This window comes from Ammospiza nelsoni, chromosome Z (assembly GCF_027579445.1).
Source record: "Ammospiza nelsoni isolate bAmmNel1 chromosome Z, bAmmNel1.pri, whole genome shotgun sequence".
Classification (NCBI taxonomy): Eukaryota; Metazoa; Chordata; class Aves; order Passeriformes; family Passerellidae; genus Ammospiza; species Ammospiza nelsoni.
Genome location: NC_080669.1, coordinates 42,410,496 through 42,426,717, shown reverse-complemented (window position 1 = coordinate 42,426,717; position 16,222 = coordinate 42,410,496). Strand labels below are relative to the sequence as shown.

General features: G+C 39.3%; 1 protein-coding gene across 2 annotated transcripts in view; it reads left to right on the top strand.

Annotated features, from left to right (window-relative positions):
• Positions 1-16,222, top strand: part of SLC1A1 (solute carrier family 1 member 1) — a 50,773-nt gene that overhangs the window by 14,529 nt on the left and 20,022 nt on the right. For both annotated transcript variants that reach the window (XM_059492207.1, XM_059492206.1), the window contains exon 3: positions 15,742-15,834. In XM_059492207.1, the coding sequence (XP_059348190.1) occupies positions 15,742-15,834 (93 nt within the window). The remainder of the gene's footprint in view (positions 1-15,741; positions 15,835-16,222) is intronic.

Sequence of the window (16,222 nt, the reverse complement as noted above, 5' to 3'; positions counted from 1 at the left end):
GTGGCCAGGAAAGGAAGAGAGAAGCAAAGCTTCCATCTTCTGGGAAAAGCAAGCAAGCTGTTGGCTGGAACCCTGCCCTAAGTGCTAGAATTTGCTAGCACTTCACCCACAGAGAAAACTTTGGAAAGATTTGGTGGAGAAAGCCCAAAGCAAGGAGACAGAACTGAATGTCAAATAGCCTTTCCGTAGAAATAACTTTTTTCAAAAAAGGGAAAGCCAAGTAAACTTCTCTTTATTCTGTAAGTCTTTACTGAGGGTGCAAGGATTGTGACTCTTTTCTTTTAGCTTCTTGCAGTGACACATTGGTCCCTTGTCATCTCCACAAAACTTCTATTTTGACAACATATTCATGTCTAGATATTCATATCTGTAATGTAGGGTGAGATGAACCCAGTGTTAGAATTGAAATGGAGAATGTCAAGAGCTGCAAGATCCAGAATGGAAAGCTGCCAAAGGCAGAGTGAGAAATGATGTCACAAAATAGTCAAGGGTTATGTCCAAAGGAATGAAAGGAGGATAAGCAATTGTTAGTGTGTAAAGGTGAGGAGAACCTTAGTCTGTGTCAGGCTATCCAGGAAAATGAATATCCAGGATATTTATTGTGTTTAAATGTAACTGCCAAGATAAAATTAAGACATTTCTTTTTTTGAACAAGGTTTTATTTGTGAGTGAAGTTGGGCTCATGTCTTCAGAAATAAATTGGATCATTAGGATAATCATGAAATTATTTTTTAAATCTATCTGTCCAGCACTTAGAGGGGAAACAAGAATCATCCTGTTAAAAAATATTGTGCTCACTTAATGTATAATGTTCCAGTATGAGTAAACTGCCCTTGTAACTACTAACATAATCTTGGATTTTACAGATTGCAGATTACAGTCAAATACAAAAATGACTGTATAATTGGAATTGCCAAGGTCAGAATCACAGCATCTCATGGTGAGAACGAGATGCTCTGATTCTGACCTTGGCATATCCAATTTCCTTGGCAAGTAAGGTCATATTTTTCTACACTTCTGTATTAGAATTTTAGGCAAGGGAAAGGAAGCAAGATAGGTAAAAACAGAAGCTACTTCGATAGACTATATAGGCCTTTGCAAATGAACCACAAATGTCGGTGCATGATGCTATTTACCCATATCCATCCTCAGGATGTTAATGAGATATTGCCTCTTTTAAAATAGGTATGTTAACCTTTCAAGCATCAGAAATGCACATTTGAATTGAACAAGTAAACCTGTGAATGGTTATGAAGCATACTAGTCATTTTTCTTCTTTTACACAGAGTCATAGAGAGTGATTGAGGTTGGAAGGGATCTCTTGAAACTATCTAATCCAGTGCCCATGCAGGATGTCATGGTGATACTGGCTAAACACCAGATAGCCACAAAAGTCATTCACTCGCCTTCTTCTATTGTAGTTGGGCAGAGGAGAGGGGAAAAAAATTAACAAAGGGCTTGTGAGTTGAGATAAGAACTGGGAGAAAAATACTCTAAGGGCAAACCAGGTTCAAATTTGAAGGTATAAGATAAATTTATTATTAATAGTGTCAGAGGAGGATAAGGAAAAGTAAAATAAACCTTTAAAACACCTTTTCCCCTGCCAGCCCCTCCCTCCTTCCCACTGACAGTGGAGGAAGACAGGGTGTGGAGGATCTGGTCAGTTCATCACCTGAGATTTTCTGTTCACTCAGGAAGAGGAATCTTTTCTCTGCCTTGGCCATGGGGTCCTTCCCACGGGCAAAGAGTCTTCCCAAAACTGCTGTGGCGTGGGTCACACATCCACAGGCTGCAGCCTCTAAGGACAGGCTGTTCTGGTTTGGAAGCAAGGGCCCTCTCTATCTCTGGGAGCAGGAGCCCTCCCTCTCTATTTGGTTCTCCCATGGATCCCAGCATCCACCCACTCTAGCGTGAGCACTTTTTCCATGGGCTGCGAGTGGATCTCTGCAGCCTCATGGACTTCATGCATTACAGGGGGACAGTTTGCTTCACCACAGTCCTCATCTTGCATCTGACACTTGGAGCACCTCCTTCCCCTCAAGGCATCACTGACCTTGATGCCACCATGTTGTTTTCTCTCACATTTCCTCATTTCCTCCTCTTCTCTGACTAGAAGAAAAACTGCTCCCTGTAGGTACCATTGTCAACAAGTTCTACCAATTCTGAGATTCCTGCAGGATCCCACAGTGCCGAGAGGTTCCACGTTGGGGAGTCACTCGTTGTGTTTCTGCTGCTGGCCAGGTGACCCTCCTGCCATGGCACAGGCAGTGATGGATGCCGTGGCCCTGGCACCATTTAACATCTCCCTTCATGTGGGGTCTGGGAAGGAAAGGCCACCACCACCTCTGCCCTTCTGCCCACGGCGTGGCTGCCTAGGGGCGGCCAGGCAGGCAAGGCCCGCCGTAGGCCGCGTCGAGATGGCGGCAGCTACGGCTCGTTGCCACCACTGGAAAAAACTGCACATGCTGTTTGGCTTTTCTTCTTAAATATGTCATCACAGAGGTGTTGCCAACTTCTCTAATTGTCCCAGCAGCATGTCCATCTTCAGGGCCATCAGACACTGCATCTGTCAGGCATGGTGGAAGCTTCCAGCAGCTTCTCACAGAAGCCACTTCTGTGGCTGTCTGCTGTTACCTAATAATCCAGGCTCTGTCAAATCAACACACAGGGTCAGCTAAAGCAGTGTCTTCATGTTCAGATTAAATCTCATGGGTTTTAAAATTTTTTACTATTGTGTCATGTCTTGTTTCTGGGCACTACTGCTAAGAGCCTGGCTCTGTACTCATTCCCACACATCAGCAATTTATACACATGACTAAGGTCACTCTGAGCATTCTCCTCTCCAGACTGAACAGTCCCTGCTCTCTCAGCTGTCTTCATGTGAGAGATGCTCCAAAACGCTCATCATTGTTATGGCCCTTTGCTAGACTAAGTCCAGTAAGTCCATCCCTTTCTTCTACTGGGGAACCCAGAACTAGATCCAGTACTCCAGGTGTGGCCTCACAGATGTGTTTAGAGAGATCACCTCCCCCCACATTGACAGTGTTTGTCACAGTGTTTCCCAGGAGTCTGTTGGCCAGCTTTATTGTGAGATCTTACTGTCTCATGGTTAGCTTATTGTCTGCCAGGACTCCCACATCCTTCTCTGCAGAGCTGTTCCAGCCAGTCAGCCGTCAGCATGCACTGGTTCCCTGCAATATTCCTGCCCAGATGTAGGGCTCTGCATTTTTTCTTGTTGAACTCCACAAGATTTCCCTCAGACAAATTCACCAGCCCATGCAGGTACCTCTGAGTGACCATATAACTAGCTCATACATCAGCCACTGCTCCCAGTTTTGTCTTGGTAATTCATGCACAAAGCTGTTACCTGTAACCAAAATCTAGTATTTTGACATGACATAAATTTACAAAGGCATCAAAACTTCCTAGACGCCTTTGGACTCAGCATCACAGTCTAGTTAGAGTTATGTACCAAATGAGCCATTGTAATTGTCTCTGCTGCACACACTTCACCTTCTGTAAAGGCACAATAACATGACAATGTTTTTTCTCTCGTGGTGAGCTAATTGCATCCCCTTAACTTGTAAACTAAAAAGACATTCATTCTGGGCCAGCTGAAGTGTTGTTACTACTTTAACTGCAGCAGCTTTGAATATATTACGGCCCCAAGTGCCACTGAGGGTGTGAACACATACACAGGTCCAACAGCTGTGATCATCAGATACAGGCCCTATAGGCATTTGCATAATACATGCATTCCAACAAGGTGGACATCCTCAGAACACATCTGGTCCCACCAAAGACCACCAGCCATCATGCAGATTGTGGTGCTTTCCTTGCATATCCTACATTTAATCAAGAATGATGAGGTTTCTTTGGAGGAAAATGCTTTTGGGTCTCATTCTAGGAAAGGCAACGCCAAATGCAGAAATACGTGGCCTTGCCACTAACAGTAAGGCAAACTGTCTTGTTTACAGTCATAGCTAAAGACAAATCCTGGATCTTCCATAAATTTTTCATTCCCCTCTTTGTTTGCTTCTTTACAGTAATTTTTGAAAGTGTGAATTTTGCTTTTGATCTGAAAATGCAAAATTTCAAAGACATGTGGTCTAACTTGACTTTAGTAGTAAGGTTTTTGACACTCTCACATAACATCCCCACAGATCAACTGAAAAAAATACAGGTTAAAGAATTCCACAGTGAGGCAAATTGAAACCTGTCTGAATGGGCAGACCGAGAAGGTTGCACAAGTCTGGTTGGAGACAAGTCAGTAGTGATGTACCCCAGGATTCAATACTGGGGCCAGTCCTGGTTAACATTTTATCAATGACTGATGATGGAGCTAAGTGCTTCTTCAGCAAGTTCACAAGTTTGTTCAGTGGGCAGAAGAGAAGGTGATAGAGAGACCTTACTCCAGCTTTCCAACACTTGATGTAGTCTACAAGAGAGCTGGAAGGGGTCTTTTTACATGGGCATCTAGTGCTGAGACAAGGGTCAATGGCTTTAAACTGGAAACAAGTAGGTTTAGATTAAATAGTGAAAAGAAATTCTTTGCTCTGAGGTTTGTGTGGCACTTTTCAGGAGCAGGTTAACCCATGGAAATTGTGTTTGCCTCACCCCAGAATTGTCCAAAGTCATGTTGGATGGAGCTCTCAGCAACCTGTCTAGTGAAAGGTGTCCCTGCCCTTGGCAGCTGTGTTGGAACTAGAGGATCTTTAAGCTCCCTTCCAACCCAAACCATTCTGTGATTCTATGATGCAAAATATATCACCAAGACATTTTTGAAAATGCAGTCTGTGGTTTTCTTTTTTAGGATTATAATGTAATTAAATAATTAAAAAGGTAATGTCACATCCTGAAAAGAATCAGGTTATGCTTTAGAGATGGGGAGCTGTGGACAAATGCATGTCCCATGACCAGATCCCAATCCATTTGTGCATAATGATGTAAATCAAGCCACAGCAAAGAGAGTGGAAGTTGGAATCACTCCTTGAGATTTCACGATTTTCTGCAAAATTTGAAGTATTAATAATTTTAATTTGTTGGAATAAATTCCATCTTAGTAAAAAAAAACCCTCACTGATTTCCTCAGTTAAATTAGGAACGTGCTTCTTCCTTCTCCTTGGAGCTTTAATTAGAGCAGAAAAACCCTTACCTCTATTTTGAGATTCAAAAGGTAAAATTCTCCCCCTGAAGAGAAGGAGACTTTGTAAAATGTGGTTTTCATTCATAAACTCAGCTCCTTTGAGCGTTAGAGATGAAAAGCATTGTTTACGTACTTATTTAGCGTACAAGTTGCAATTTGTGGAATTTTTGCACTAACCTGCCTAGAAGCATAACTGTAGCCTAGTAGAAAACTGGCATAAGCATTAAGCATGTATTTGTTCTGAAAATCTTGGTTAGTAGAACCTTGCTTTGGGTGTGGAATAGTCTGAGTAGTATTCCAGCTCAGAGCGAAATTTTAATTTTTCTCTTCTTCTCATAATAATTTTAATGGGTTCTCTACTCTCACCGAAAAGTCTACCCCTGATAATTTGGTTCAATATATAGAGCTCTACCCGTGAGATTTCTATGCTTCAAATTAGTTAATAGCATACTACTGCATCATTCTTGTCAAGAAATTATTTGTATTTTCTGTCTTCTGCTGTAGTGACATGGGAAAATTGAAAATGAAAATCAAAAGCCTAGAGTGTTATTCAAGATCATTGCTATGATGTCAGAACTACAGCTGTACTGAGTGTAATGCTCCACACCCCAAATCCACTCTTTTTGAAGTAATTCTCTAAAAGAATAAATATTAGACAAATACAAAAATATGTTATTTTTAGGTATCCTGTAGGGAGAAAGAATTGAGAGAAATCTCTTGTGTGCTTCATTGGAGTTTTGACACTTCAATGTAATCATTTTGGGAGTACTTATGACATATAAAGTATCTTTGAAAGTCTTAGAAATTCACAACTCTAATTTCATTCTGAGAACAAAAATTCCCTGGAGTTGTGCAGTGTATTTCATTAAGGGTGCATACTGAACAGATCAGTCCTCTTTAATCACTTTAGCTTTCTTTTTCATGAAGTGAGATTCACACAGTATGCAACAGCAGGAAATGTTTGTAAATCTGTTTTCTATCAGGATGCCAGTAGAACTTAGGTTGGAGACAACTGTCAAGTTTCCTGAAGAGTTGTTCTCTTCTACTTGGGTTACAAGCTGAGGAAACTTACATGCCTAGTCTGAAGTTTTATCAGTCCACATAAAGTGTCTGGCCTTACTTCCTGCACCTAAGTTCTGGGTTAGTAGCTAGTGTCAGGAGATCTGGATCTTAACGCAACATCCCCAGACATCCAGATACTATGAGAATACCATGGGTCTGCTTCCCATCTCTTTTCAGTTGGTGCTTCTCAGATGGGGTTATATCATGCTGCCTGCCACACTGATTTTCAAACTGCAAGCCATGGGTCTTGATGTGGAGATCTTTCTTCAGGGCTAGAATATATTCTGTCAAAAAAATTCACATCACATATGTGATAAATGACCTTTTTTTGGATGATGTTTCCAGACTTACCCATAAATACCAGAAATTTTAGCTTTGTATTAAAAGATGTGGCACATAGCAGAGCAGGTCCATGTCTCAGATCTCAAAATTAATGACATGATTTTATCAGCTGTTCAACATCTGTTTCAAGTTCTGCAATAATCTGTGCCTCATTTCTTATATTTCCTCCCTGACAAAATATTAATAAAGCTTTTTCTTATGTTTCTAACCTCCCCTGCACTTTTAGCCTTCACAGACAACTTCAAAGAGACTAGAACAGATGCATGAGAGTTTCCTGCATTGTGAATTTCTGCAGGCTCGGCTATGGGTAACACCAAAATTTCCTAAAGCCATTGATGAGGCATTTGCAGGTACACATGGCATACTTCAGGACCAGTGGGAAAAAAGACAGTCTCAATTACCTCTCTCAGGGCAGCTGTAAGTGAGCTATAAATACAATGTCTGCTGAGCTGTGGGTCTGGCAAAACTATAAAGTTTCCATCGCTGTAGAAATAAACTCTTGCTTTACTCCAGGGCCTGCTTTCACTCCAGGTCCACTGCAGTCTGAAGCATCATGCCAGTTCCATTTGTCCCTATACTAAATATACACTTTTACTTGCACTTGCTACTTATGGTACAAAGGCAATGATTTCACCACAAATCTGTCTCAGCAGTTTCTATTTCTACAATTCCAAGAAGCACAGCTATTGGGAGATGCTCTATTACTTACATCCTTAGGCATCCTTAACAGGCCCTGTGCATCACCAGCAGAGTCCTTGGGAAATTACTGGGCTAGCTTAACATACTCAGGGACTGTCTTCTGAAGTACCTGCATGTTCTTTGTATGCTTTGCTGTTTCTTAAGCCAAAAGAGCTTCCAAGAAAATCAGATCTATTGTATAGTGTTAGTAAATTAGTTAACTGGGCTCAGACAGGAGACTCACCTCTTCCCTCTGTATCATTAATTGTGTGAAGGTCAGAAAACATTACAGTACTGTTAATGAGTTCTGCCTTCAGCTGTATTGAGGGATGTTGGAAGCTCTGTCCCTGCTGTCCATGTGCAATCATTGAAGCAGGCAGGATGGCAGAGTCATGAGTTATTAATGGACAAGACTTTGTGCCCCTCTTCTTCAGATTACTTCTGTCATAGTCATCTACTCCTTTCCCATCAATATCAGTTGACCTTATACAACTAAGACAGCCCCTACATTATTTGAAGTTTTAAATTAAGGTAATAAAACTTTGAAGTGCACTTCTGGTTCATGGAGCACAGTTACCACCAGCTCTCAAGGGCAAACATCTCCAACAGAACAGCCATTTTGTGGTACCAGCTGTCACTGCCTCCTGGCGTAGCCATATCACTGTGGGCACTGCTGGTGGTACCACTGTGGTTGAGTCTAAAGTCAGTTGGTGTCTTCTGTGGTTCTCTTGTGGAGCTCAGGACATATAAAACTGTTCAGGACATATACAACTAGATACGCAGGACATATACAACTAGATAAACCAGATTTCATTCATCTTTTTCACTCCATTTCCCTATGAGCAGATATCACAATCGATTAAAAATGCAGTGTCATGTTAAAGGGCTTTTTTAATAGCTTGGAAGTTAAACCTTGTCCACCTACACATTTTGCCATCAGTAATTTTGAGGGAATTCAAGTACTTTCAATACTACAGTTTTCTGTATACACTCCATACATGTATCACCAGCAACAGTTCAGGGCTATATTTCTGCTGCATCCTTGAACTGAATCTGATTTCTGTAATGAATCTTGTTAGTCTGTCCACCTGTCTATCTTGGCAGATAGATGTGTCATCTTCCTTCCTTTCAAGTTCTTCTTATATTCCAACTGAGGAACATCATCTCTCCTGAAAAGTCATTAACTTCAGATTATATAACCTCTAAGAGCTTTCTAGAGAAAAAACTAAAATGTTCCTAGAAGTGATGAATAGAAGGCAGTACTAATACCCTCTTTCTCTGCATGTCTCCAATAAGCTCTGTAGGGAAAGATACAATGATTGTGCCAGCTGCCAAGAACACAGCACAACAGTCCCTCAGCAAACTGATATCCAGGGTCAGAAATTCCCTCTGTTTTATAATCGCTTTAACCCTTTCATTGCTATGAACTGTTCATCTCCCATTCCACCCTATCTAGCATTTAGAAAGGTTCATTACAATTACTTTTTCAACCTCATCCTAAATGAACCAAGACATCTCTCAGTATTTGGGCTCTTACAACTATTGTTATATTCCACATTTTAGTCTCTTTGTTGGGGTTTTTTTTCAAATAATATTTTTTCAATGCCTCTCCAAAGTTAAGAGACCAATATTTGACATGTTAATCCAAGTCTCATTAGATCATGTAATTAGAAATTGAGAATTTTCTGACTTGAATTTTTGGTTATATTTAAATAGCAAGAACAATTGCTTAGGCATTACCTGCATGCATCTATCTCTCTTTCCCACTCTCTCCCTAACACTGTGCCCCTGTCATGTGCTAGTTTTTCTCATTTCATTTGTAAGACATTCTTTTGTTGCACTGACACAACTTACTAGTGGGATAACAATCACTTGTTCTAAAGAAAAGCAATAATAAAATTTCTATCAAGTCGATTGAAAAGGTAATTGCTACAAGCTGCCATAGAAATCCTTTTCCTTTACAGTAAGTAACAATGACATTTGAATAGAAAGGATAACTGCTGTTACAGAAGAATTGACAGAATAGGAATGGAAGACTTCTAGTAAAAACACTAAAGACAGTAGATCATGTAAAATCTCATTTGAGAGACTGCAAATCACTGTGTGTTTGGGGTTTCCGTTTGCCATAGCTTTTTCATTACCTGATCTTCTCAGCCAACATCTGACTTGGACCTGTCCTCCTAATGAGACACAGCTAAAGAGGTCATTCAGTTAGCTGGGGAAAGACTAGTTGCAAAAGATCTTTCCAAGCCCCATGACACAGTAAACATGAGGAAAAAATAAAATTATGAGGTGCATATCAAGTGAAAGATATTTGAGAATGATCTAGTGGCAATAGCAACCTGAGTCCTTTGTCTCAGATGAGCAGTGGACAGTACATTGTGCTGTCTGAAGTCCTGTGTGTGGGTGGTATTTCAGTAGACAGTTGTGAATGACTTACTCGGTCCCGGTCGTCTTGTTCAAACACACGTAACATGGTATTACATTTCCCAGAGAATTCCACAGAGCATCAGGGAAAAAAAGAAAATATTCACCATTCAGCTTTTGGAAGAAGCAACAGAAATTGCTGTTAAACTAGTCTGGAAACTGAAATTTCAGGGAGAATATGAAGAAAATGACATTTCAGGAGATTATTGACAGTCAGAGCAAACTTGACAGTCAGGGCTTAACTACAACATCATGCAAATAAAAGGGCAAAATGGGACAGAAAGGACTCAGAATCTGGAATGGGAAGAGGGGAAAATCATAGATGACTCAAAAATGTCTTCAGTAAAGCATAGGCTCTGAATTCACAACTGTGATTCCCTCACTGCACTTATTTTCCAAATTGTAAGCAGAAGGATTTTCCCTTCAAAAAGTGAGCATAGACCAAGGACAAAAGGAAATATTGGGCCAAGAACATAAGGACAGAGGACAACTGGCTTTGGAAGCTTGCTATACACTGCTTGTGCAAGCGATAATCTTGCTCAACACTGGAGCTAGAATTTGGTGTTCACTCCTCAGATAAAAAGCATGTTGGTCTTCTGAAGTAAAGGCCAAATACTGTTTTAGCATTGGTAGTGTTTCCCATTGCAAGTAGAAGATGGCAACTAATTCAGAACTTTCACTTGCATCTAAGAAAGATTGTTTTTATGGCCTGACCACTAGCCTTGTGATGACCAGTGAATTAAATGAGATCTCTCAGAAGAGAGTGTCAGCACTCTTTTGGGTTTTTCTACTCAGTGCTTTTAAAGAATAAATATTACCTTTTTGCAACAACACATAACATAGTTCATCCCAGCAATAAAGTAACATTACTTCTTTTATATAAGACATTGTGATCCCCTTAGAAGGACTGCCTATTGAAATTCTCTGTATGCATTTTAAGAGTTGCCTATGGTTTTCTGGTTTTTTATGTCTTATGCAACATTCTGTAAAAACTTTTTGCTTCCCTGGATGCTCACCATCATTTAATTTAATGTAATTTAATTTAATTACGTATAGTTTATTTACATATAATTTTTATGATGTAGTGACTGCATATTGCAGCCAGAAAAGCCAAAATGGACATGAAGAAATATAGTGTGAACACCTGGAAGAAGTTGAGAATAATTTTGTGATTTATCTAGTGACTTCAGAAGTTCTTCAATTAGTCAGTAAGGCTGCTAGCAGTTTGGAGCAGTTTCAGAACTGTGTTTTGCCTTTGAATCAGCATTGTGGTCATAGCTGAGAAGGTCTAAAAGGCATAGAGCTCTATTCTTCAGGAACTTTTTTTGTTAAATTTTTTTACAATTGGGGATTAGATAGGGAATTAGATATCAGAACCCTTAGAGAATTGGTGTGCAGTTGATATGCACCATACTTGAGTTGATTTTCATCGGAATTGAATTAGCTTCTAAAACTAATAGAGAAATATACCATGTGTCTGTCAGTAGTTTGAACTTGGAAGGACCTTGAGCCAGACTCTTCCTTCAGGCCCTGGGTCACTTAAGGAGAACAACTGTCAGTGCTAGAAGTTGGCTAAGTGACATTGAGAGAACTCACATCTTGATCCTCAAGTGTGGCTGTGCTGCAAAAGGAGTTAAACAGCCTAGCTTTTATGCATTATACATAATGATCAATGTGTTGTGCAGATAAAGTGATGATCCTGTCACCTTCCACTGATCTGTGGAAGTTTGAGAACAGCTAAGTACTGCAAGAGATGGACTTGATGATGGCACTGAAATTTGTAGAGCAGGAATAAAAAATGCCAGGAGGTCTACGTATGATTATTTCTGTTGAACAGAGTCAACCACTGCACCAAATTTATGATTAAAGCTCTCATGATGTACTGAAAAAAAGCACCTGGAAGCGTAAATCTGTGTGTATAGTTGCATGAATTCCAATCTGTAGAATGGTATGAGAAATTCTAAGGATGTAGGTTTTATCCCGTAGGGAATTATGAAGATGATATCTAGCAAGTCAGAAGACCCCTGTGATTGTTTCCAGTACTTCACAGAACTCGTTTTACTCCCAGATCTCGCAGGACCGAGCAGTGGTCTCACAAGAGCATAGTGAACAACTCTGGAATTACAGTGCTGTGCCTCAAAGCAAAGCCATTTGCCCATTTGTATATAGGCATTTTACAGGCCTCTAAAGTGAACATATTTTATGTTCATTGGCTACTCCTAAAAAATTCTGGAGCACCATGTTTCATATTTAAACTTATTTTTGTTTAAATGAGACTATTCCCTTAGATAGCTTTATCCAGTAGTATTTCAGGGAAGTAGTCTTAAACATGTACCATTTTTAAAAATTCCTGCACTGCAGCGTTTCACTTTAGGAGGGTTTTGAGGTCCTTATACAAGAAAGAGTAGAAGGGAGAGACTTCATTTCACTGATTTTTTGGGTTGTATTCTTTTGCAAGTGTATGTCATACAAAATAGAGAAAACTGGGCAAAAAAAGAGAAGAGTGCTAAGAGCTTCAAGCTGGAGACTGAAACATAGAAAATGTGGGAGGTGAATTGCAGACTAGACAATTGATTCTAAAATTTTTCTTCAGTAAATAAAACTTAACTCTGTTCTGCTAAAATCATATGGGCAGAGAGGTAGATAGATTAACAGATTTTAACATCAGTTAGTGTCTTTGGTGATGATCTCACTCTTAAGCCTTTTTGTATCACAGCCACAGAATTGCATTTTGTGCTTCAGTGGCTACAGCTGAATTAGGAAATATCTTATAGGAAAATTTAGGGGACTAATCAGAAATAACTGCAGTTTTGAAATGCCATGGGACAGAGGAGAATCTATCATGCCTGTTCAAACTCTATACAGTAAATTATATTACCAGTTTATCTGTTCAAACATGTTTAAATTTGGGGATAGATTGAGGGAAGAAAGAACAAATACATGAGCTGTAAACGTTTAGTTGTAATCCAAAGTAGATAACCAAACCTAATTACACTGCTTTTGTGATCTAATTTTGAATGACACTGCAGACTTTCCTATTGAAGCAGCATGTGTGCCATCTTAGTTTGAGTAATTAGTGTTCTTCTGAACTGAAATTGGTGTTGTGTAGTAGTTTAATACTACTAGCTTTGTAGTTAGCAGTGTTTTAGTGCTTTCTTCAATACATCTTCTATTAACTCTTTCAGTTCCAAAGAAACCGAAAGACATGATGAAACTAAAGCCATGATGTAACTACAAAGAGAATCTTAATTTCAGTTTTCTTGAGAAAAAGGCTAGTGGCTATCAATTATGTTGTCAATTGCTCAGTCATGACAGTAGGACATATCTGGATAGAAGTCCATTATTATATATCATATTTTCTTATGTGTAACAAGCTAACATGAAAAAAAAGGAGCTTAGTAGTATACATTACCCAGTGTAAACCTGTGTCTGTGGCACTTGTATTGAATGCTATTTCAGTCTCTAAATGGAAACATCATTCTGAATGCATGTTTCAGAGTACAGCAGCTTTCAAAAAATGCAAATCCCACACCTATCATCCCCAGACCATTGTTGTACTTATTCAGCCACGTCTGTCAATAATTTGTGTGGTTTTATGGTTACCAGCAAAGCAGCATCAACATGACAATGGAAGGACAGGCTGGATCCTAGCATAGCTTGCTCACTAACAGGATCATTACTCAGTTTAAAAAGGCAGGGGCAAAGTTTACCCTTTATTATACCTCTATAACTCTACTGAGCATAACAGTTTGCGAAGGGATTTCATTTGGAGCCAGAAGAATTCCTGTCACAGGAATCTCCTTTCATATTTACTGTAGGATCTTTATAACTGACTACTCCAGGGAAATAACCTTGCATGATTATTAGGCTCTTAACTAAGTCAACAGGACTGTCAGAGAAAGAAAAAAAAAAAGGAAGGCGTAAGTTTTAGAATAAAATTCCATTATTTCCAAGGTTTTTTTAACTTTTCATTAAAAGATACAGAATAGTGGCAATACCCGCTTGCTCTCTTTTAAAAAAAGTATGTGAATTCTTCCAAGTTAATTTATCAGGTGCAGAAGTTTCAACATTGAACAGCCTTTGAAAATAAGTTTGTCCACAGAAAGCATTATTTGTTATTATTGGTGTGAATTGACACAATCAGGTAACCAAGGGAACCGCCAAGTGACAGCTGAAACACAAAGAGTAGATTTATTTCATTACCTCACCAACAATGCCAGTTGGCCGAGGCACATGGAGACAGAGCTCCCTTAGGCTAGGCTCATCCTAGTGGCCAGGGTGGGGGAATTGCTTGCAGCCTGCCTCCTGCATCTCTGTGAGAGTGCGTTATCTCTCCACAGGAATTCCACTTCTCAAAAGAGGCGCAGGCTGAACAACACTAGGCATAATAAATGCAGTTTTCCCACGCTGACATTTTTAGCATTCCCAGCTGCAAGGTCATATAGGTCTAAACTATTCCCTCCTGCTCCCCAAATTTTCCAGTTCTAACTATTTCCTTCCAAAACTATCCATTCTGAGGATATGGTCATGCTGCCATGACTTCCACAGCTGAGCCCACCCCAATGGAAAAGTCCTCCTTTCTACCTTTTTCCCCCCAGTTCCCAAGGTGAGAAATGGAAATCAAGGCTTAGCTTCTGTGTTTATTCTGCTATTTGTGCCTCAAACAATATCCTTACTGCTGACAGTTTCGTGTAATAGCTGTGGCATTGTTCTTCTCTGCATTAATCTGTATTCCTTTGCCATATGAATAGTTCATTGATTGTCTTTATTTGCTTTACAAGTGAGAGAATCTTTGAACTATGATTTCTGTATATATGTGTAGTTCTTCTGTACTCAATCTTATGGTACACTATGCCATGGAAGACCCCAAGATAATCAGATTATGAAATAAAATAACCTTCATTCTTCCCTCTGAGTATTGTTTGCATTTTGAATCACAATTAACAGAACGAGTAAGACATTATATGAGTACTCTAAGCACAAGTTGTCAGTGCTGTTAGTATAACTTCTGAATGAGACATCAACACATGGTTAAACTGTGCTTGCTAAGATCCTTTTTGAGCTCAAAGATCAATAAGTTACATGTAAGTCAGATCTCTTGATTTTTCTTCCTTCACTTTTGAAACTATTTTTCCCTACAAAATCACACTTCTCTGAGGCTAAATATCCTCCTCATGGTTTACCTTTTGTATGAAAAGGAATCCAGCCAGTCTTTGATAAACTGACTCAATAAACATACAAGTATTAATGGATCACAAAGGTATAATAAAGAGATAGCAGTGATTTATTAACTAACGTTGTTATAAAGAGACAAGTTTTGGAGTCAAAATGCTCACTTTGCCCTGGTTACTGATTTTACACATACAAGTTTTATAAATCTTTTAAACAACTAATAAATACTTCACAAGAAGTTTCATCTAGTATTGTTGCCAGGAGCTAAGTTGACCTGAGTGTAATACCTGTTTCAGCACTTTCCCTACTTTCATTAGTAAATCTGCCATCAGTTCTTGACAATGACATATACAGGTGGAGAAGTGTGGACCACCCAAACTTCAGAAAAAGCTTTAGTCAAAAATTTAAAAACAGTAAACCTGGTAATGAAGACAAACTGACCAGAAATGATCCTTACTTGTCTGATAAGTCTTTGAGCCACCTGGGGTAACAGGCCTGAGCAACTCTCTTCACATGGCTTTTAGCTTTAAAGCCAAAATGTTACAGATCTGGAAAAAGTGAAGCTATGAGTTAACAGAATAAGGAAATAAATTGTGACATGTTCTTATAAACCAAAGAAATCTAATTAATCACAAACATCAGGGAATCAAGAAAGCTCAGTTGTCTTTGTTCTAGAAAAAAGGTGGAGGGGGAAAGGGAAAACAGATTTTTGAAAAGAAGCAGAAGCAAATATGTTGGTCAGCTACAGATATTTTTCAGAAGTGCAAATGTCAATTAAGTATTTAGAAACATCTTGAATAAGGAAAGATTTTCTGCAAACAAGTAAGAGACAATAATTACTTCTCTCTACAAAAATGACAACATTCTTGTAAGACTGGTTTTTATTGTTTTGTTTCTGTGGCTGTTTTTTTCAGGTGTTGCTGCTTTGGATTCCAACATTTCTGGGAAGATTGGTTTGCGAGCAGTTGTATATTATTTGTGCACAACAGTCATTGCGGTAATATTAGGTACTCTGTGATTCTGTAACTTTTAAATCATCAGCACTGCCTAATTACAAATGTACTGCACTGTGACATTACTAATTTCTCAAGACAGGATGTGGAGATAAGATGGGGAATCAAACCAGACAACCTGACATTACCTGTAGTCAGATACAGAGAGGAACTGTCCTGCTGTCCATGGTTGGGCTGTGTTCATATCCAGTGTGAGGCCACAGGCAATTTCACCATATTTTTCAGCTCAGGGAGGATTAGGAGCTGTCTGCTGAGATAAAAAATGACCAACACTAAGAAAGCTGAATCAATGTCAAAGACCAACCTTAAATACAAAGTGAATTTCCTCAATTGCAAAACTGATAGCCTGTTCCTGATTCTCGTATTGAAAAATATGTAGTGT